Below are 21193 nucleotides of genomic sequence, written 5' to 3' on the forward strand. Positions count from 1 at the left end.
GATGACTTGTTTAGCCAAGCGAACCTTGGCCAACTGCTCCCCAGGCTCCATAAATTGCCTCTCAGCCCTTCTCTTGCCTCCCTGGGAGGGGATAAGTTGTGAAGGAAAGGGGGGAAGTCTCCGTGTAAGCCCAATTGCAGCATTGGGCAAACTGACCGCGGGGGGCTCCTAGCAGGCCTCTGCAGCTCACAGAGCCAAATGGGGCCCAGATTCCTGCCCACTGCAGATGCAGTAATGTCCCTGCCCAAAAAATTCAACGCCTACTACTTTATCTTTTCCCTTTCCAGTATTTCCAGTGAATGAACAGTCTAATTAAAGTCATTCCTTAAGCGCTAAATGGAGCCTGGACCATGTTACAAATAGCAGCAGGTTCCAGACGGGTTTCTATTAATCTAATGCACTTGCTTTATTAACAACAGGAGTGTGTTCAAAGGTTTTACAGAAGTCTAAGGCTTTATTAATTCAACTTGATTAAACTAGATTTCAATTTTACATTTTCTGGTGATTTCCTTTTACTAATTATTCACTTGCAGACCATTTACAAAATGCTTATGTTAGAAAATCTGCTCTAATTAAATAAAAGGAAAACATTTCTGTTTATTAGCATCCTTCTAGCTTTGTATGTGGGAATACTGTCAGCTCTGGCTCCCTTCTGACTCCAGGTTGTGTACTGTTTCAGGACAGAATGTGTGTATTCGTGCAATAATAATATTATGCAAAACTGCTGAAGAGGGATCTTAGAAGAGGAGGTCTCTACCACCTGAAAGCAGAAAGCACCTTTTTCACTTGTTTTAAACACAGGGCCTATGACACGCTGCATGTCACAACACTAAAGCAGTATAGCAGCACGCTGGGTTTTTACTGATGAAAGCTGGGGGGTTACTGAGAGCCTTGTCAACGCATTTAGGTTATTTTTGACTCAAATATTCAGCTGAAAAGGCGGGATCTTGATCCTGCTCCACAGAGGGGCAGTTCTGCAGAGGGAAAGTTAGGCAAAGAGCAGTGCTGGAGACAGTCGTCCTCCCCTTTCCAGGGCAGCACCCCGTGTACGGGAGGGCAGCATTTTGCCTGTCCCCCTCACACCAAAGCCGGTTACAAGCCGCTTCTGGGGCAGAACCGGGGCTGGAAACCACCTCAGTGGTCCCAGCACCACAAACCGTGCCCGGGCTGGGGCACGCCGCGGCGGTCTCCCCTCACAGCGCCCGGCTTGGAGGAGATGTCAGGCACCCAGCTAAGGAGCCCGGTCCCCGTTCGTGTCCCCGTACCGCCACTTTGGCACAAAACCGCGAGTTTTGTGCCTGAAAGAGGACACGGATCCCCTCCAGCCTCGCCTCGCCGCGGCGGGAAGCGGGCGGTACCTCAGGCTCCTCAGGGTCCGGCTTGTGGCGCCGCTCTGCTGCCGGCCGCTCCGCGGGACCTCGCCGCCAGTTCTCTCCCCCCTCTCCCCCGACTCATGGCGAACGAAGACGGCCGGGACGAGCTCCCGACAGGGCTGGGAGCCGTGACCGGCCGGGGAGCACCGCGGGCGGGCTGTGGGGACGGGAGGCTCCCGGCTCTCCTCCTCTCCCCGTTCCCTCAGGGTCGCCCGCCGGGAACTCTCCCGGGCTCGCCCGGCCCCCGCGAGAGGGCGCTGGCGGCGCCGCTTCCCGGGAAGGCTGAAGTTTGAAAAAAAAAAAAAAGAAAAAAGAAAGAAAAGTGCCCGTTGCTGGCGGTGCCTCACGGAGCAATGGCGGCGGGGACCCCGCAGGTGAGCGCCGCGGAGGGGCGGCTCGGAGGGGAGCCGGCGTGGCCAGGCTCGCCTGAGGGGATGGGGATCCCCCTCCCCCTTCAGGGCGCTCGCCCCGTGGGGTTGGGGGTCCTCCCTCTGCTTTTTGGGGGGGTCTCCTCCGTTCCCCCGCTGGGAAATCCCGGCTTTGAGCTCCGCTTGGAGCCCCTTGCCCGCTGGGCAGGGTAGGGGGGCAGCGGGGTTTGCCGCCCTCGCGCCCCCTCTGGGGAGGGAGGGAGGGAGGGTGGGTGGGAGCCCCTATAAATGTCCCTCAGATTTGTCCCTAAAAATGGTCGCCTCAGGAGAACGGGGTTCAGGTAAAGCCGGTGCCTGCTCCGAACACCGGGGCCCCTTTTGGAGGTGAAGGGGTGTGTGTGAGGAGGGCACAGCGAGGCTCCCCGCTGGGTAGGGCATTAATTTTTGGGGTCAGCCCCATGCAACAGGGGAGATGCTAGCCTGCTGGAGGTATTTCAAGCCTAATCTGTGTGAGAAGCAATGGCACAAAGCTTTCGGTGCCATTGCTACAGGCCCGATGAGGGGCTCCCCATCGTGCAGCTGGCCTGGGCTCTTTGCTTAGGAAACCTTGCCTGCCTTGGGGTTGGAAAGGGGACTGGCTCCAGGTGGGATTCCAGCTGCCTTTTTCTAAACCTAGCAGTGGCCTTTTCTCATAAAAAGTGAACGTAGTTCACATGAGGTTGCCCAACATGGCCCTCGTTGCTGCAGCACGAAGTTGCAGTGAAAAAGGGGATTTAAAACATCCCGGCAAATGCGTGTGGGCTGCAGCAGAGACGGCCTCATGACCGCTAGCTCATTAAATCAAACCATAAATCAGTTTTTGTGTTACTGGTGCAGCTCTAAAGGCTGGCTCACCCTGGGCTTTGTGCAGGTGAAGCTCGTTGCCAGGCTGGGTGTAGCAGCCCCAGGGATGGGATCTTTCTGGGCTGCAATCCGGAGGACCGAGTGTAATTTTGGTCCTGCTGCAATCTTTGCTAGTTAGGAAGCAATCTAGATGCTTCAGTAAGGCATGAGACTAGCTGAAGTCCTGGGTGAGTTCTGGCAGCCCTGCTAAAAGTACCAAAAGCAAGTTAATTTAAGCTAGCTTGGGTATTTCTGTGAGCACTGTAAATGTGTTTCTGGATTGTGCTGGAGACATACCCTAAAGGGCTGCGACCTTCTCTGGGAACCCAAGAACAGCTGCAGCCTGGGCTGGGGCAGTATCCTGACACCCCACTGACATTCCTGACTCAGAATGCAAAATGCATCAACCCGAATGCAACTTTGGATCTCTCGTGCTCCTCAGTAATAGAATATTTTGTGTTCCTGGTGCAAACAATGCCTTTGTCATGGCACTCCCTGATCTACAGAGGGGAAGAAGGATCCAGTAAAACAGACCATGTTTATATCCTAAATATATTTAGAAGATGAGCATGGTGCATTAACTGGTATTCAGGCTCACTTTTGGCAGAGTGATGTGGAGGAAGATTGACCTGACAACTGCTCAGACTGTACCTGTTCTCTGAATCAATACCTGGGTCTCTGCATTCAGTACCATTTGTCAGCATTAATCTCACACCACTCATTCATTCATTCAATTGCTCTGGGCAGATGGAACGGGTGGATTGCTTACCTCTGTTTGCATAGTTTAGATATAAAATAAATCTGCATGCTTTTTCTGATTATTAGATGAAACTTATACCCAACAAACTCTTTTTAGTTGCTCGTTACAGAATGGATAAAGAGCTTTCTGATTTTCCGACTTAGAGCTGGTAGAGGTTGCCTGTGACTCAGGAACTCCATGATTCAAGTTCTTCCTCACAAAACCTTGGATGTTTTTCAAAGCTCTGGCTTAGTTCCTGGCTTTACTAATTGGGCGAGAACTTCCTGGAATCAGGATGTTAATCTGAACCTTTTTGTTTTGTTACCAATCTGAACAATTCCTATTTTGGCTATCGTGCATCTCTTGCAGACCCAACTTGGTTTTAGGCCAACTTTAAAATAGATTTTTTTTCCTTTTTATTTTTTAATTATTTTGCTGTTAGGCTGAAGTCGTACTGAAAACTGATCAAGGATGTTTGTTTGGGTCTTCAAGCTGCACAATAAAATATACAAATAGTGTGATTGAATAATTGTGTATCTGTGTGCGGGTGGCGTAGGGTTTGGATGTATAGCACACTTTTAAAGTGTAGTAATGTATCCAAATAATACAAAACCAGTGTGGTTTATTTTTGGAAATGTGGTCAACCAGTTAAAGAATGTGAAAGCGAGTCAGGATTCAAATTCTGTCTTTAGTCGCTGACGTGCTGTGTGATCCCAAGCTGGTTAGTGGAGCAGAGTTTGGCTGTGCAGCTGTGTCTTTTAAATTTAAGTGGGGAACATGATGAGTAGTTAATGCTAGCCTATTAATACGTTAATTGCTCTTAATGCCATAAAGCCATTTCTCCTGTTGAAGAGACAAGCATAACTTCCTGTTTGGGTCTGTTTCCTGAGGTCTTAGGCAGCATCCTTGTGGATAAAGCTTTCCCAGCTCCTGTTTTGAGTTCAGTGCTTTTGTGGTAGGTGAGATATGCAGGTGCTGCTACTGCCCGTACTGTGTGTGTGTTCAGTCTGTCAACAGAGCACTGCCGTCCAGAGCTGTTGATGAGGCATATTGAACCAGAACAAGGAGCATTGAAAATGGTATAAAACAAAGCCCTGAGCAAACCTAAATGCTGCTGCTGCTAATGCAACTCAGAATAATCAAAAGTTTAATGTGGTCTTACTGCCTGTAAACCACAGGTGGAACAAAGCTTGAGACAACAGGCTGGTTACCTTTTCAGAAACAGCTGCAAGTTAAGCTTACTCTTTTGCTGTTTCATTTGTAGAAACTCTTGCAAGGGTTACATTTTTCTTCTTTAGGTAGCAGCTCAAAGGTAATGCATGGTCGTGACATTCCTAAAAATCTTTAACAGGTTGTTTGTTAGATGTCTTTGGAAAGTCAAGTCAACATCAAGGCATATGCAGATAAAAATCTGTATCCACTACATCGTACTAGTAAAAGTTAATCAAGACGAGCAAATACTGGCTGGGCTTTGATACTGGAAGAACAAATATTTGTGTAGCCATTAAATAACAAGAAGAAAAGTAAGATTTTGTCTCCACTGTGGTTTAAAACTAAATTATGTCATAGTAAGATCAAAGTTGCCTTCTGTCCTCTGGAATTTAAATCTAGGTGTGGTCATCTTGAAATCTCTGTGAAAAGGTTGGCTTCAGAATTTGTGTGAACCATTTGCTGAATGAAATGAAGAGGTAGAATCTTATGAGGGTATTGTTATATCATAAAAAAAAGATTGAACTGTGTTATCTCTGAAATCCCCTTTCTCAATGCTGCTTGATTGCAGGGCAGCTGTCTCTTGCAGCTAGGCAATGGTGTAAACTTAATGGATCCAAGCTTCCAGCAAAAACTGGAGGGTGAGAAGGAACTACTTCGCCGTGCTATACAAAAAGAACTGAAGATTAAAGAGGGAGCAGAGAACCTTCGTAAAGCGACAACAGACAGAAAGAATCTTGTTCATATAGAGCATGTGCTGAAATCTTCTAACCGGAAATTAGAGCAACTTCATTGGGAGCTTCAGGAGCTTAATGCAAGGATTGTCATAACAGACAAAGAGGAGAATAAGACAGGTATGCCATGAGTCACGATTGACAGGAAAATTTTGTAGTGCTTCAGTGCTAGTTTAATTACATTTTCTGTTGAGGACTTGCAAGCAGTGGGAATGTTACCTGCTGGTATTCAGCCAATTAAATAATCTGTGCAGTAAAATGTTGGGCATGGGGCAATCAAGGTGAAAGGAGGCAAATGAGAGATCACTGTGGGGAGAAGACCATCTGAGAATGCTGCGCATGGACAATGTTCAGGAGCTGGCTGTAGATGGAATTGAAGAGATTTGAGTAGAGTTTCTGGGCAGCTGAACGTTCAAGTAGTTTATGGGATGAATGAGTATAAAAGTAGTAGAATCCTTGTTAGGAGCAGTTCACTGATAAATTAAGAAATGCTTATGAGCTTGAGCTTCATTTGAAACAATTTTGCAGTCAGTTTTCTAGGCAAGACCTTGCTACATGTTGTTTTATAGCCTAACCTTCTTTTTTAGAATCATCCAGTGAAATAAAACAAGAAAGATTAATGATACTGATGATGTTTTATGTACAGATGGGTCTTTATCTCCAGACCCTTGTCTCTGGGAAAGAAACCCAAACCCCATGGCAAGGAAGGTTGAAGCTCTGAAAAAGCAACTACACGTTGAAATGAAAGTCAAGCAAGGAGCTGAGAATATGATCCAAATGTATTCAAGTGCAACATCCAAGGTAAGCAGGAATAAACCATTTGGGAACATGGATTCTTGGAACAAAATCTGTATTTAAAGTCAATACACAAACCCTCTCTGGTAGGTAGTGTGTGAAAGAAATTAATTTGCAAAGCTTGCTTGACTGAACCCTAGCTCTGCATATTTGTTCTCAGCATAGTGACAGCATGTCACAATGCTGCACAGGACAACTAATCATATGATAGTAAGATTTCATAATGAGTCTAATGTGCAGATTTTAGGAGTTTAGCAAAAATTTAAAAGGAATTGGATGGACTGTGTTTCATTTGTCAAGAAATTAAGCTAATCTATAATTACTGGATGGCAGCACAAGGCTTTTCTGGAAGGGCAGTTTATTCTACTTTGGCCGATGATGTAGTTGCCTGTGCCTTTTTGTTAATCATCTGATGATGATCACTATGAGAGGGGAGTTACTACAGCAGCCAGGCTGGCATAGTCTGGCGGTTTTTATCCTGTTGGCAATTTCTACATGTTGAACATGGTCCCTTCCAATCCAAACCATTCTCTGATTCTCGAATGTTGCTTAGTGATACTGATGATGGAGCTGGGAATCATATTGTTTTACCTTAGCCACCTAAACCCTTCTGCAATCTCAGGGGAAAGTTCTAGCTACCTACAGAGTAGCTTCTGTTATCATTGACAAACAAATGAATACGCCTTTGGAAACAGCTACTTTTTCCTACCCACTACAGGCTCTACTTGCATTCTTTGGTCTAGATGCTTAACTTGGCTAACGCCAGTGTTCACAGTGACTCTAGAGGCAGATCTGAGCTGGAGAAAAATATCTTACAGGAAGTAACGAGATAGTGCTATCTCTAGAAAACCTTTTCCAAGCTTGGGAAGGTAGTGAAGGACAGTATAAATAGGTACATTAAATCAGTGACTTGAGAAAATAGAGTTAAAAAAAAGCATTGGTATTGTTCACTGAGTTGGTGTAATGTTTTGATACCACTAGTTAGTTTAGGATGGTTTCGTATTCATGTCACTTACTGAGCTTGACATAATGATATTTAAAAATCAAAGGATAATTTAAAAAAATCCAAGCTTATTATGAAGCTTAATTCAGTAAGACCAGCACTGTAGAGGGTTGTGCTATTTTGATTTATTCAAAACCTTTGCTCACAAAATACTGCAAGCACAGCTTATCAGTCAGCCACAAGTTTCAGTGACTGCAAGGTTTGGTATTAACTTGCATAACTACAAGGCAGACCCTGTTTTGTAGCAACTCATCTTCTTTTTATCCTTTGGTGTCATAGTCCATCAAAGACTCCTTGACCTGTCCTTTCCCTCTAAAAATGGGGATAATGATCTTGAAGTCTTTGATCCTCAGCAGTGTCTCCTTTACATAACTGCTTATGTAAGCTATTTCAGGATCATTTATGACCCTTCTTGCGGGTGCCATCTCACCCTCCATGCTGAACACATCACCATTATCCATTTTTAATAAGCATGGTCCTTTCTCTGCACGTGCTTTCTCTTTGGCAGGAGCGTAAACTGCTGGCTACAGCTCAGCAGATGCTTCAAGACAGTAAGACAAAGATCGAAATAATCCGCATGCAAATTGTGAAGGTATCTCAGTCCGCAGGAGGGATGGAAGATGCAGTGGATCCAGCAGGTAGAGTGTTTTAAGCATGCAGCCCATAAAAGATGTGGCCAGAGCCCCAAGATCCAGAATAGTCAGTTTTCATTCTCACTGTATTTTATCTCCAAAATGGCCAGTGAGGCTGGGGACCACCATCAGTGCTGTGGAGCTGCGCATTGAGGAGCTGAGACATCATCTGCGCATTGAAGCTGCTGTAGCTGAGGGGGCAAAAAATGTGCTGAAGATCCTAGGAGGGAGTCGGGTACAGGATCGCAAGTTTTTAGCTGAGGTAAGCACTTGTTTATGCCTCAACATCAGTGATTTATCACAAATGAGCAGAAATGACCAGGGTTTATGAATCTGGGAAACTCCTGACTGTGAGGACAGGCTGTTTGGTGTCACTTTTAATTCTAGGAATAATGTTCCTTGCTTCCGTGAAATTCCTTAGGAATGTTGGAAGTGATGCTGTTGGGGTGGTCAGGATGTATAGGAAAATATTCCTTCTTATTCCTTTGTTAGTAAGATGTTATCAGGTCTTTTCTTGAGACCATCTCTGGTAGTTCATAAAGGAATAATAGTACCTGGACTGGTGCTGTTAATTGGGAAACTTCCGCCTGCTTTCTGTTTTACTTTGCATTGCTAGGCTCAGGGTCGTTTGCAAGAATCCTCTCAGAAGATTGATCTGCTGCGCTTGTCCTTGGAACATCAGCTTAGTGAACTTTCTCCTGATCACCCAAAACAAGCACTGATCAAGCAGGAACTGGTAAATACTTCTTCCCTGGGAGCTCAGCATGGCATTATCCAACCTACTTCAGTCATCAAACCTACAGCCCTTACAGGTACATAAATCCTGCATGGCATGCTTTTGTGGGGAGGATTAAAGAAAAAAATGTGTTGCATTTCTTCTCGTTGTAACGCCTTTTGTTTTACAAACATTTGATTTTTTATGAACTGTACTTACTTCTTCTAGGCCTGTAAAAGCTTTCTGATTATATGGATTTGTAGTCTATTAAATCTATTTAAACTATTAAATAGGTTGTTGGACTTTATAATCTTTTTAGGACCTTTCCAACTGAACTATTCTATTCTATGCTATTCTATACTGCTGTAACCTGGGGTACATCTAAGATATTAGTCCATTTCCTGAGAAATTCTTGGACTTCTGTGAGGACAGGTTGACTAGAATCACTTCTGGCTTTTATGGAATAACGTTTTTTACCCTCCTGAATTTATCTCTCAGGAACACTGGAAGTGAGACTGATGGGGTGTCAAGATCTATTGGAAAATGTTCCAGGACGTTCCCGAATGGCTGGTTCTTCTCCTGTCCCTGGCAGTCCAAGTGATTTGAAGTCCCTTACCCGAACAAGAGTTGGCCTGGGTATCCCTGGCCGTAGTGTTGCAGGAAAGTACCTGCGGAATGAAGACCTATGTAGTGAGTATAGGGTTCCTCATTTTGTAAGTGGCACTGGGGACTTGGGGGAATCTCATCTGGATACAGTGTTAGTCTGATATGAGTTTAATTACGAGAAACCTGGTTTCTTCAAAGATTAGAGAACAAAAAAAACCCAAACTATTCCTTATAGTTATCTCATGGAAATTATATTTGATGGGGATATTCACCTTCAGCATGAGAGACTGTCTTTAGTTTTATAGCAATATAAAAGATTATAATCCATGTTCTCTCCTTTGTCCAGATGAAGTCCTTGCTGTGCTCAAAGTGGACAATAAAGTGGTTGGCCAAACAAACTGGGGACCAGTTAATAACCAGGCGTGGGACCAGAGCTTTGTCATTGAGTTGGATCGGGTAAGGCTGCCTTAGATTTCCTGAGTTGTATTTGTTTTTCCATTTCACCTTACCTGGTTTGCTCATTTAGCTGCAATTCCATTTAATTCATCTCTGTATTGGCACTGTCCTCATGTCCTTTTATGTACCAGTTGTCTTAGTCTTCCCCCCTAAGGCAGTGCATCTCTGGCAGAGAATCAGCCTGAACAGCATCTGTTGTCCTTTTCTCAGTATCTGAGCAGTTTTATTTCATCTTACCAGCAAAGTGACTTTAATAAGCATTTCTAAAATGGAGAGCAAGGACAGCCACCTCCAAAAGGGTCTGTAGCTGGGAAGATCTGAAAACATCAGAGACAGCAGGGAAACAGAAGGATTAAAGAAGTTTCTTATTCATACTGTCTAGTTGACTGAATTTTACAGCAGAATGTGTGTGTGGCATGACCAGAGCATGGGGCAGTACGTAACTCTTCTGCTTTTTTCTCTCCTTCTCTCACCCCCGCCCCCATTCTGCCCAGTCTCGTGAGCTAGAAATTGCAATCTATTGGAGAGACTGGAGAGAACTGTGTGCAGTGAAGTTTTTACGTTTGGATGATTTCCTTGATAATGAACGCCATGGGATGTGCCTCTTGCTTGAACCCCAAGGAATGCTTTTTGCAGAGGTATCAATGTTAGCTTTGTTTCTTTTTCAGAGAATTCTGTCTATGTAGGGTGCCTGCCCTGAAAGCAGTTGTTCAATTCAATATACAAGGAGCAGAAGGAGCAAAAATATAGAAGGGTAGAGTGACTCCTTTTGCATCAATATCACACAACAATAAGGAGCAATGTGATATAATAAGATGTACACGTGCCATAGCCTCGAGTGTCTTTTCAGCTACTCCTCCGTAATTATGTGTGTGCGCTGTGAAATCCGTTGTTTTTTTTTTTTATTTGCTTTCATTATGAGTCATTGGTGACACTTTAATTAAACATATGGCTTAATGGTCAGGTTTGAATTACACAGACTGTAGAATCACAGATCCAAATTCCCTCTGGGTATACTTATTTTATCATCTTTCTGAGGCTAGTAATAAAGAATTTGAAGTACCATCAATGAAGAGATCATCCAGATAATCCCTTAAAAGCCGCAGTACTTTCTGCTGTGTGTTGTAATGAAAGATTCTGTGGGTTAACTTTCCAACAGTAGGGTCTTCACCTTATGTACCAAAATTTGTCCCCCCTCTTTTTTTTTTTATTTTGTTCTATTTTTTCCCACCCTATGAATGGCTGTATTATAAACCATTTTTTTTCCTGTAGCTTTATGAATGAAATACATTTTCTTTGGGATGTGAATTGGTCTTAATCTCGGGAGAGGGGTTCTGCGCTTCAGGTAGCAGAAGATTCCAACATCTAAAACCACAATTGAAATAACAGATGTTTAGAGGGTGAAGCTAAAATAACAAGGTCTGGAATCTTGTCTGTGGGAGTGACTCCTAACTTACCAACAAGTTATGAATGGAGAATTTGATGACAGTGCACGTGTGCAAGTTTGTGTTCATAGTGTAAATGAAGCATCTTGACAAATCGCGTTTACTTCTCTGACAGGTGATGTTCTGTAATCCTGTCATTGAGAGAAAGCCAAAACTGCAACGACAGAAACGTATTTTCCCCAAACAGAAAGGTAAGCTGCCAGAGAACTGACTGCTTACTATCTAGGGTGTGTGGGTGAGGGCAGGGGTTTGCACAGCTAGTCTTGCATGCTCTTCTATCTCATTAAATTTGTGAGGCACATTACAATGCTTGCTAATTATTGTGTGTGTGTGTTTTGTGTAGGCTTTATTAGAATGTGAAAGTTTGTTTGGTTGCAAAAAGTGTAGCCAGCCTGGCTGCAGCATGATGTGTGATGCTGTGATCTTGTTGTAGTGTTTATCTTCACAGTTACCAGCGTTAGGAAGATGTAATTACTAGCTATTTAACAGATTTCTTAGCAAGATCTAGGACTCAGGCTGTACTAATTTACCCAGCAGTGTCGTTACTGATGAAAGAACAGGTATTGGAAGAAAAACTCTGAATTATACAAGATTGTAGCATGAACAGGCTATTGATTGTCTGTCAAGCTAGAGTTGGCATCTCAGTTTAAGGACTGGAATGACTTGCATACTTTTTTTTGCCTGCATTTTTTTTCCTGTGAAGCTGAATAAGGTAAGATTTTACATACAGAGGACTGTTAGTGAGAATAAATTAGATTTTATGTTTGTGTTCTTTAGAAGGTGGTAAAAAATAATGAAAAAATACCGAATGTTTTACTGTTTTAAAGATATTTTCAGAAGCTTTCTGTTAACAGGCTGAATGATTAAAATGCAGTGTAGAAACAGAAGAAAATCTGGCTTAAAATAAGATCAATTTTTAATATCTTATGCAGCTTCTACTTGGGGATTGTTATGATACTATATGGATCTGAACTTGGGTGAAATAGTTTTTTTTCATCATCGTTAAACTTTATTCCCTGAAAGAAAGTTCATTCTCTGTAGGGTGGACTACATTTTTTGAGTAAGCCCACAGGTGTTTGGGTAAAAATGGTAGTTTAACAAGGGTTTGTAATTCATGCATTGTAATCTCACTGGTGTTTTGACTATGACTCCTCCAGGGAAAGAATTTCTCCGAGCTCCTCAAATGAACATGAATGTTGCTGCATGGGGTCGCCTGATGATGAGCTTCCTCCCTCCGTGTAGTTCAATGAGCACTCTGAGTCCCCCACTTCACGATCCCATTCATACAGACTTCTCTCCAGTTCCCACACAAAATCACGCTGACTCAATAACCAAGCTGAGTAGGTAAGTTGTGTGCTGAGTATTGCTGGATAATAGTCTGGAGTAAGCATAAAATACACCTTAAAATTCTGTTGCGTCTTACTAAGGTGGAGGAAGATATTGATAAGAAAATTATGTCTGTGAAATTTAATTCAGGATCTTAAGAAAAGACAATGCTGCCAGAAACAATGTGGTTTTGGTACATTGTTCAATACCCTGTGGTTACCTCTGATTTATTGTTAGCAGCTGGACCAATTTTCAAAACTACTGTCCTAACAAGCGGTGTGTTCCAGAGCCAGGGGATCTTCAGTAGCTTTCTTTTCCTCTGCAGTAAGAACTGTGGGCAGAACAGTGGTCATAAGTAAACACCATAATGCAGAAAAAAAAATAAAGCAGATTTTCAAATGTTATTTTATATACACAGAAAGATGTACTGGTTCTGCACTGTAAAGGAAAGAAAATTCCACTCATTAAATATCTTCACTGGTACAGTAACTAAACTCTTTACAAAGTCACAGTACAATTGTTTGGTAAAAAATGTACTCTTCTTTCAAGAGGTTACATATAAACCCCAACCACTAGCATAATGTAACACTCAGAAGTTATATAATTAGGCTTTTAAATATTCTTTAAAAAAAAAAAAAGATCTAAATTTTCTAAAATTGTTGGAATTAGTTGTTAGAGAATTAGTCATTCTCTAGAAGAAACTATTCCCACTGATTCACAAGACCTAGAAAAGAAAAAAACCAGTCAACTACTAGTCAAGGGTTGGTTTAAATTCTTGATCACAGTCACTTATTTCTATGTTAAATTAATGTAGCATTAATTTTATAGCATCAGAGAAATGCTGAAATGGGAGTCTAACCATTAACAATTTAAGATACTTCACAGACTTGCTGTGTGAATCGAACAGTCTCTTGTCTAGTATATTGGACAGAGCTAAACTTTGCTTACATAGTAAAGGTGATACATTTGTGTCTGTGTCTACTGGTCTGCTCTAAGCGGTTCTCCTTCAATTGTATCTTACCAATGCAGTGACTTTCCTGTGGCTAAGCTTACCTATGATGATGAAGCACCCCCCAAGCCTCCACGCCTTTTTCTCATGGCCAACTCCAAAGAATCAACACCATCTCCTGCAGATTCTCCGGTAATGGTTACCAGAGAAATTAGTTGTACTTCAGGCAGGTGCCTCCTCATTATCTGGCTGGTCTCCAAGGGTTGAGAGTCCAGTAAGCTGTTTTGGCACGGTGTCTTTACAAAAGTGTCGCAGCTCTTTTTTAATTATAGGTTGCTTTTCTTGGAGAAACAGAGTGGGAGGTAGGTCAGCATTGGAAGTTCAGGACAGGAATACAAAACAGATGACTCAACAGAAAAGGTAGGGACAAAGGGTCAGCAGGCTTTTAGGACCAGTTAAAGTTATTTGTGATTAAAGAAAATGGGCAAAACTAAGAGCTCTCCTTTCCTGAGAGGAAGGAGCAGGATGATTGTACAGGATGATGCTAACAACTTGTGTTCTACCACATCCAACCCTTCTTGGTTGGTTTTGGCAATAGAGGAGACTGTATTCTCTGATCACTGTGGTTCTTTTGGGGACATGAAATGCCTTTATCCTAGAAAGAGATTTTTTTCCCTAAACTTTTTAAAGCCTTTATTTTTAAAGGAATTCATCCTATCCAGGAAATATTTTACAAGGGAATTGTTTTGTGTGGCCACAAACAACTTGTTTTCATGCTGCTTCCCTCTAAGCAGAGGCGATGACCAACTGCAAGCACATGTCATGCTGGATCATTACACTGGAGGAAATTTGGATGTGGGTGCTCACATCTGATTTGGTGATTCCAGAGGATAACATACTGCAACTTTCTCTCTGTTCCTAGTGTCTGAAAAGGCTGCATGTTGAGAAGTCTTGCAGCTCTGCTTTAACAGAATTTCCAATCCAGGCATCTCCAAGGTAACTGTGGACAGCATGGGCTGTCTCGGGTCACAGATTAAAGAAGAACTGGGCTGAAATACTTGAGCACACAGGCCAAAATTCTGCTTAAAATATTCTTTGGTTTCTCAGGAGCAGATTCTTAGCGCCAAGTGTGGACAATACCATGAAAAGTCTGCTCTGAACTTTACATGTCTACAGGCAGTGTGATAGCTGACTTCAGTAGAAGTTAAAGTCACTTAACTGTCTTCCAGTGCTTCCTTATGTATGAAATTTTCTGATAAAGTGCATTTAGACACGTCTAAGTAGAATTTTAAGAGAGAAATTTCAGAAACACTTTTGGCATCCCTAGAGCTTATAGTCTGTGGCAGTTTCATATACAACTTGCCTATAAAAAAGGTAAACAATAAGAAATACACCAAAAACAAGGCAAGTTGAAAAAATACTATTGATGAACAAATACTGTCTAAAAAAGCACAAATAAAATCTATCTAAGCTGATCTTTCAGTTCAGATCTTAGAATATTTTCATAACTTCAGCATCACTTTTGTGTGGTTCCATCTTCAAAACTCTAGAGTCAGGATGCAGTCAGATGCTACCTACCTTCTCTCTGAGAAGGCTGAGGAGGGAGTTGACTGCTTCATGGGTGCCTACTGAGACCTTCCTTTCACTCACTGGTGGAGTACAGAACATCTGCTGCCTTTTAAAGGTGTTCCTGGATTAAGCCTTTAGGGGAAGGGGTGGTGTGTTTTTTTTTTTTTTTTTTTTTTTTTTTTTTTTTTTTAATTCTTTCCAAGCATTTCTTCAGTCTGAGTTTCCTTGGTAACACCTTGTAGCGGATATAATGTTCTATAGAATCTCTTTATCTGGTTATGTTGTGTTTTTCCCAGCAACATCTTATGTCTCTTGTCTCTTCTTGTTTCATTTCCAATTCCTGTTTGAGAACTTCTATTCTTATTAAGCCTTTGTCCTAGTGACACGTGATATATATGTTCATGTCTGATTATCACAATTGCTGTTGAGTCTACTGAAAGGAACGTAGGCAAAATTGAATTTTACTCTCCCAAGAATGGGGATGCAGGCAACTAATCCCGTTATGGGAAACAAGCCTTGGAGAGACAGAATTGTTGCTCCTGTTGCCAGTACAGATGGAAGGCAGAGTACTAGCACTGGGAGCAGTTTTCTTGCCTTACAGTTAGTCACCTGCTCCTTTCTTCAGGGGCAGAACAGCAGCAGCAGGCCTAATTTTCAGGATTCGAGCCTAGGCAAGAAGTAGCTGATGCAGCTGTTCACTTCCCCTTTTGCTGTACAGAGCTGCTTCCCCTAATACAGAAACATGCTCCTTTGTTGTCTTTCTTTAACTTTTGGGTATTGTCTCAGCAATTCTTCTTTGTTTCTCTGTAGAAAAAAGGCAGTTCAGCTTGAGGATTTTCGCTGCATCGCCATGCTGGGACGTGGACACTTTGGGAAGGTAGTGTAGAAGTGCTTGCTCTGTGGAGGGCAGTAGGAATGTGATTGTGAAGATGGGTCTCTGCTTTGGAGTCTCAAATTTTGCAGTACAGAAGATACTTGTTGCACTGCAGATATACAAAACAAACCCAACCCAAATGCACAAACCACTTGTACTCCTGTTAGCAGCCAAAACTCCCGAAGATTTGTGGCTTCAAAGCCTGGAGAAAACCCTCTGTGGAGTGCCAAATCATTTCACAGAGCACATCGTTACCATTCTTTTTGTTATCACTGTGATCACTAGTGGAACAGCTTCATTCCCGTAAGTGTGTGCATAGTTGCTTGCTGTTAGAGCACTGATTTGTTTTTAAAGCACTGGACCAGTTGTGGTAGTACTGCTTCTGAGAAGAACATAACTTACAGTGACATCATTCTGGGCTGTTGCAGCACAGAGTAGGAAAATGTGCTCCATTTTTGGAATTACTTGAGCTTGATTTTGAGAATGACTGTGTGGAGTGGATGGAAATAGTTTTTGTCAGTGGGAGTCAAAGTAATCCAACAGGAAAATAACATTTGTTTGAAGTACAGCATTTCTGTTGTCTTTCAGGTACTCTTGGCCCAATACAAGGCAACCGGGAAGCTGTATGCTATCAAAGCCTTGAAGAAAAAAGATATTATTAGGAGAGATGAAATTGATAGGTGAGCTTTGTTTAGAGATGGTACTATTGTCACAGCTACTTTATCACACCTGTAATGAACCATTAGTAGGTATGATGTATACCACTCTTGGTGCTGTTAAGGTTAAGAGTGACCTTAGGGATGGGATAACTAAAAATAAGGAATAAAGAAACTTAGAACAGCACTGCTTTCTAGCTTCTGGTGCAATGATACATACCTGAAGAGCAATCTAAAATTCAAGGTTTGGAAGTATTAAAGATAAATATTGTATTAGCCTAGAAATTAACATTTCTTTTACTTAAGATGTAAAGATTTTATTTTTCATTCTGTCTTTTTCAAAACAGGCTTTTCTGCCAAGTTTTAACACTGACATTTTAATTCTTTAAATCCTGGCAGCTTGAACTGTGAGAAGAGAATATTTGAGGTGGTCAATTCTTCTGATCATCCATTCCTTGTGAACATGTTTGCATGTTTCCAGACACCTCATCATGCTTGTTTTGTGATGGAATATACTCCAGGTGGTGATCTTATGATGCGCATACATGAAGATGTTTTTCCAGAGCATATGGCACGGTGAGTTAGAATTAGTCTAGTTTCCAGGCACTGTAAACGCTTATCTTGGTTCTTATATATCTTTCCTGACAACTATATCTCTTTTTTAGGTTTTATACAGCGTGTGTAGTCCTGGGGCTCCAATTCCTGCATGAGAAGAAAATTGTTTATAGGTAATGCAGTAAAAATAAACTATAAGATAGTTCAGTAACTTGAAATTTATTTTTCATGTAGCAACATGTTTGGAGCTAACTGTCTTGCTGGGGTTTCTAATCTTTCTGTCTCTATTTTCGCCATCTCTTGTTGCTGTCAGCATGTTCATTGTGCTTACAGTAAAGAAAGTCATCTAAGAGCTATTCATCTGACATGTTGTAGGTGATTCATCCTCTGACATGTCAATATGCTCTGGGGGCACCTGTAACTCACTGTTTTCTTTTTTACTTGGACAGTTGAATAATTTGTCATGCTATTGTGGGATGCTCTTTTCCAGAAAAATAAGCCCCACCCAGCTCTAAGCTGCTTTGTGAGCCTTTCATTAAGAGGAAAATGTTAACAAATTGAGGAGAATCTTCCAAATAATACATTGTTATTGTTTAAGCCAAATGTAGACTTTATTCAATGTAGATTTTTATTCTCTTTATAATATCTAGTTTCTGCCTCTTGTGAAAAAGGGTGTTGGCAATCCTTAGACTTCATCCAACATTTTCTCACCCCAACCTCCCCTCTTTCTCCCTGCCCCACCCCCCACCCTGCAGGGACCTGAAATTGGATAATCTGCTTTTAGATGCTGAAGGATTTGTGAAGATTGCAGATTTCGGATTGTGTAAGGAAGGTGAGTGGCTTTGGTGAAGCCAATATTGAACCATCAGAACAAACTTTAGGGTCTGAGCTTTGGTGAGGTGTTCACATATACAAGTACAGAGATGGGTGTATAAAACCTGCATTCATCTCCATTAAAAAAAAAAAAAAGTTTCATCTGTCTGACCATGATAAACTTGGAAAGAGTACTTTGCTCTTCTCTCTTCAGGAAAATTATGAGGGACTTTATAATGCACTTTGCTCAAAGGAGCCACGTTACAGGATTCTACAAGCTATGTACTTAAGGAAATGAGCAGTGGAATCTGCAGGAATGTTCCTGGGTTGTGTTGTTTATTAAAGCTTTGTCTGTATATCTCTTATTCAGAATTGTTAGGGACTTGAGGTTTCAGTACTTTGTCATTGGCATTTACAAGCATTGATGAGAGCCCTTGCACAGTTAACAACATCAAATTATCAGGTGATAATCTATGGCTTCCAGGAGGTGAGACTTTGTGTGATCTATTTAGAAGTGTGTGCTGGATTTTACAGAAGTATTCTTGTCCTACAGGAATAGGTTTTGGAGACCGCACAAACACCTTCTGTGGTACTCCTGAATTTCTGGCTCCAGAAGTCCTGACGGACATCTCATACACTCGGGCAGTAGACTGGTGGGGATTGGGTGTTCTCATTTATGAAATGCTTGTTGGTGAGGTAAGACCACCTATCTCTAAGAATCTCACCAAGCAGTCTTGGGGAGAGTAGTACCTGATCACCTGAGATTAAATTTTGGTGAAATTATCCAACTATTTATAAATTATTGTTTAATAGCATAGTAGTGTGTGTGTATATATATATATATTTGTTGTTCATAGTGCTTGCCAAAAAGTAATTAATCTGTACAACTCATCCCTTTTTATTAGCAAGGAACAGGTGCTATGTGTGTTAAATAAACAAAAATGTTACAATTGCAGTCACCATTTCCTGGAGATGATGAAGAAGAAGTCTTTGATAGTATTGTAAATGATGAAGTCCGCTATCCACGATTCCTTTCATCTGAAGCACTTTCTATAATCCGTAAGGTAATGGCTCGAGGGGCGTCTGGGGGTCTGAGGAATTTGTTTTTACTCTAAGTGGATCCAGAGGGACTCTATTAGGCGCTGATAGTGTCTGTATGCGTGTAATCTATAGCTGCCTACACAGACTAAGGAAACATTTAAAAATTACGCATACTGTTCCTTTTCTTTACATAAATGCTATCTTTTTGTCTAAGGATGACTAAGCAGGCTTCTTACTGAAGTCTGTTGCTGCTAACTCTGAAATGGAGAAGTGTTGATTCAAGGGCAGGAATGTCAGAGTCATTCAGTGAAGATGGCTTGAATCAGTTTTTGAGTGTGACTCAGTAGTTACAGGTGCACAGTTCAGATGAGATGCTACATGCAGTTTATGGTGGGTATCTCACTGATGGTGGCGACTTGTTTACAAGGAGCTATTCCTGAGCTATTATTAGCAGTTATGACCTTGCTGCAAAGTGAGAATGAGAAGATACCGAGGGGTTGGTCCAACTCTTTGTTTTTCTCTCAGGAATTTCTGTTCATCTTTTTGTTCCAGTTGTTTAATTTTGAACTGATCTTTCCTGCAGCTTCTTCGGAAATGTCCAGAACGTAGACTGGGAGCAGGGGAAAGAGATGCAGAAGAGATTAAAATTCAGGCCTTTTTTAAGGTAGGAACTCACTGTGTCCCTCCCCTTCAGCTCTTGTGTTTGAGATGAGAGTGGTTTGCTTTCTGCTGGCATTGGGGCAAATTTCCATTAGTTACCCGTGACATCTTAGTGGCAGCTTCTGTTGCACCTCATTGCTCTGTTCAGGTATATGTGTTTCAGTTCATGTTGGGAATGACACCTCCCAAGTGTGTTTTCTGGGACCTGTAAGTTTTCAGGTCAGCTTGTTATTTCTGATTGTGCTGTTTCTATCTACAAATAGATCTTCCTTTTGAGACATCAACAAATACCCCTTCATATATCAAACCGCAGCAGTAGAAGATGCTGTCTAGTGATGACAGTTACTGCCAGTCAATTTGATGGCACCTGCATTTGCAGAATATACAAGAGCCGAGGAGAAATTGGGGTTAAAGACATGTTTGCTTTGGGTCAGTGGCATATGTCTGTTCTAGGCAAAGGTGTTAGCATTTCTCCTTGCTGTTACCCATCTGCCAGAAGTTACTTATAGCACACAGCTGGCTCTACGCTAGAGTAAGCAAAGAACATTGATGTCAGCAGAAATTGTGGGGAAGTCCACAGATAAACCTGGCCACAGCAGCACTTTAGTTTTATCCCTCTAAATATAGCTTGAGCTGTAGCTTTGTTCCTTGGTGTTCTAAAGAGCAGCCTTAGGCTGTATAGGATCTCTGTACTACCTGGCCTGCACCAGCTATGCTGTTTGCTTTAGCATGTTTTTTTTTCCTTCCTCTTACTTTCATGTTTCATAAATAATCTTAATGTCGATCTAGCCTGTTCACTTCCCTCTCTTACAGGAAATTGATTGGGAAGCTTTGTACGCCAGGACTCTGAAGCCCCCTTTTGTGCCCACTTTAAGAGATCCGACTGACATTAGCAACTTTGATGAAGAGTTTACATCGCAAAAGCCAATTGTGACTCCTCCGGAGGAGGTTGCTTTCCTAACCAATAAGGAGCAGGCTGTCTTCAAGGACTTTGACTTTGTCTCCAAACACCTTTTAGATGTTTGATTCTCATGCTGTAAGAAACTTGAACAAATTGTTAGCATCTCAAGAGGGTGTAGAGAGGACTTGGCATGGGCAACAGAAAAGGCAACAGACTTCATAGCACTGGTAGTACTGAAGTGCCTTGCAAGCTGAGTTACTCTGCTGTGTTTTTTTCAGCCTTGTTCTCTGGAGGGATACTGGATGTGAATTACCCTTAAGGAGTAGTTCATTTTTGACTGGATGTGTCTTCCACTGGCATTGATTATGTATGGAAATGTGGAATTTAAGCTGAACTTAATTTAATGAAACCAAGTCGCCTCTGCATCCCAGGTTGCTCTTTAGAAAGAGCCTCACTAAGTAGCACAGATTTTTAAAGTTGCATAATACCAGGCAGGATGGCCACTTCTCACCTGTTTTTTAGAATAGATATGTAGCATTCCTTCTTTGTAATGATTTTATGCCCATTCCTACTCATAAGTATGTATGCCAAAGAAGGAATGGATTTTAACACAACCAAGATAATGATGTGTGAGTTTGGTAATGATCCAAGTGATACATCTTAAGGTAAAAGAATCTCTTTATAGTTCTTTCAGGATGTGAAATCTTAGCTATTGCTTTTAATAATATAAAGAAGCCACAGCTTTGCACATGCTATTTTTTTGAAAATAAAGATACTTTTCCTCATAATGAATTTTCAGCTTTTCATCTCCTTGGTGTTAGCTGAATGTTTCAGATCAGAGCTAACCATATTAAGCTCAACAGGCACAATTTTATTTTTCTCTGTAAATGTC

The 21193-nt window shown here is 41.8% G+C and overlaps 1 protein-coding gene across 1 annotated transcript; it reads left to right on the forward strand.

The window, feature by feature from the left end:
• The first annotated feature begins 1694 nt into the window (after positions 1 to 1694).
• Positions 1695 to 21048, forward strand: PKN3 (protein kinase N3). Its single transcript, XM_032200592.1, has 22 exons — positions 1695 to 1747; positions 5143 to 5425; positions 5952 to 6106; positions 7612 to 7741; positions 7846 to 7997; positions 8352 to 8547; positions 8949 to 9140; positions 9403 to 9512; positions 10007 to 10150; positions 11073 to 11148; positions 12115 to 12301; positions 13313 to 13424; positions 14155 to 14228; positions 15612 to 15678; positions 16264 to 16355; positions 16731 to 16907; positions 16997 to 17059; positions 17642 to 17718; positions 18253 to 18395; positions 18656 to 18763; positions 19324 to 19404; positions 20214 to 21048. The coding sequence occupies exons 1-22, from the start codon at positions 1727 to 1729 to the stop codon at positions 20424 to 20426; spliced, it is 2853 nt and encodes a 950-aa protein (XP_032056483.1). The 5' UTR covers positions 1695 to 1726; the 3' UTR covers positions 20427 to 21048.
• Positions 21049 to 21193: the final 145 nt, after the last annotated feature.

The sequence above is a fragment of the Aythya fuligula genome, chromosome 19 (assembly GCF_009819795.1).
Source record: "Aythya fuligula isolate bAytFul2 chromosome 19, bAytFul2.pri, whole genome shotgun sequence".
In the NCBI taxonomy this organism is placed as follows: domain Eukaryota; kingdom Metazoa; phylum Chordata; class Aves; order Anseriformes; family Anatidae; genus Aythya; species Aythya fuligula.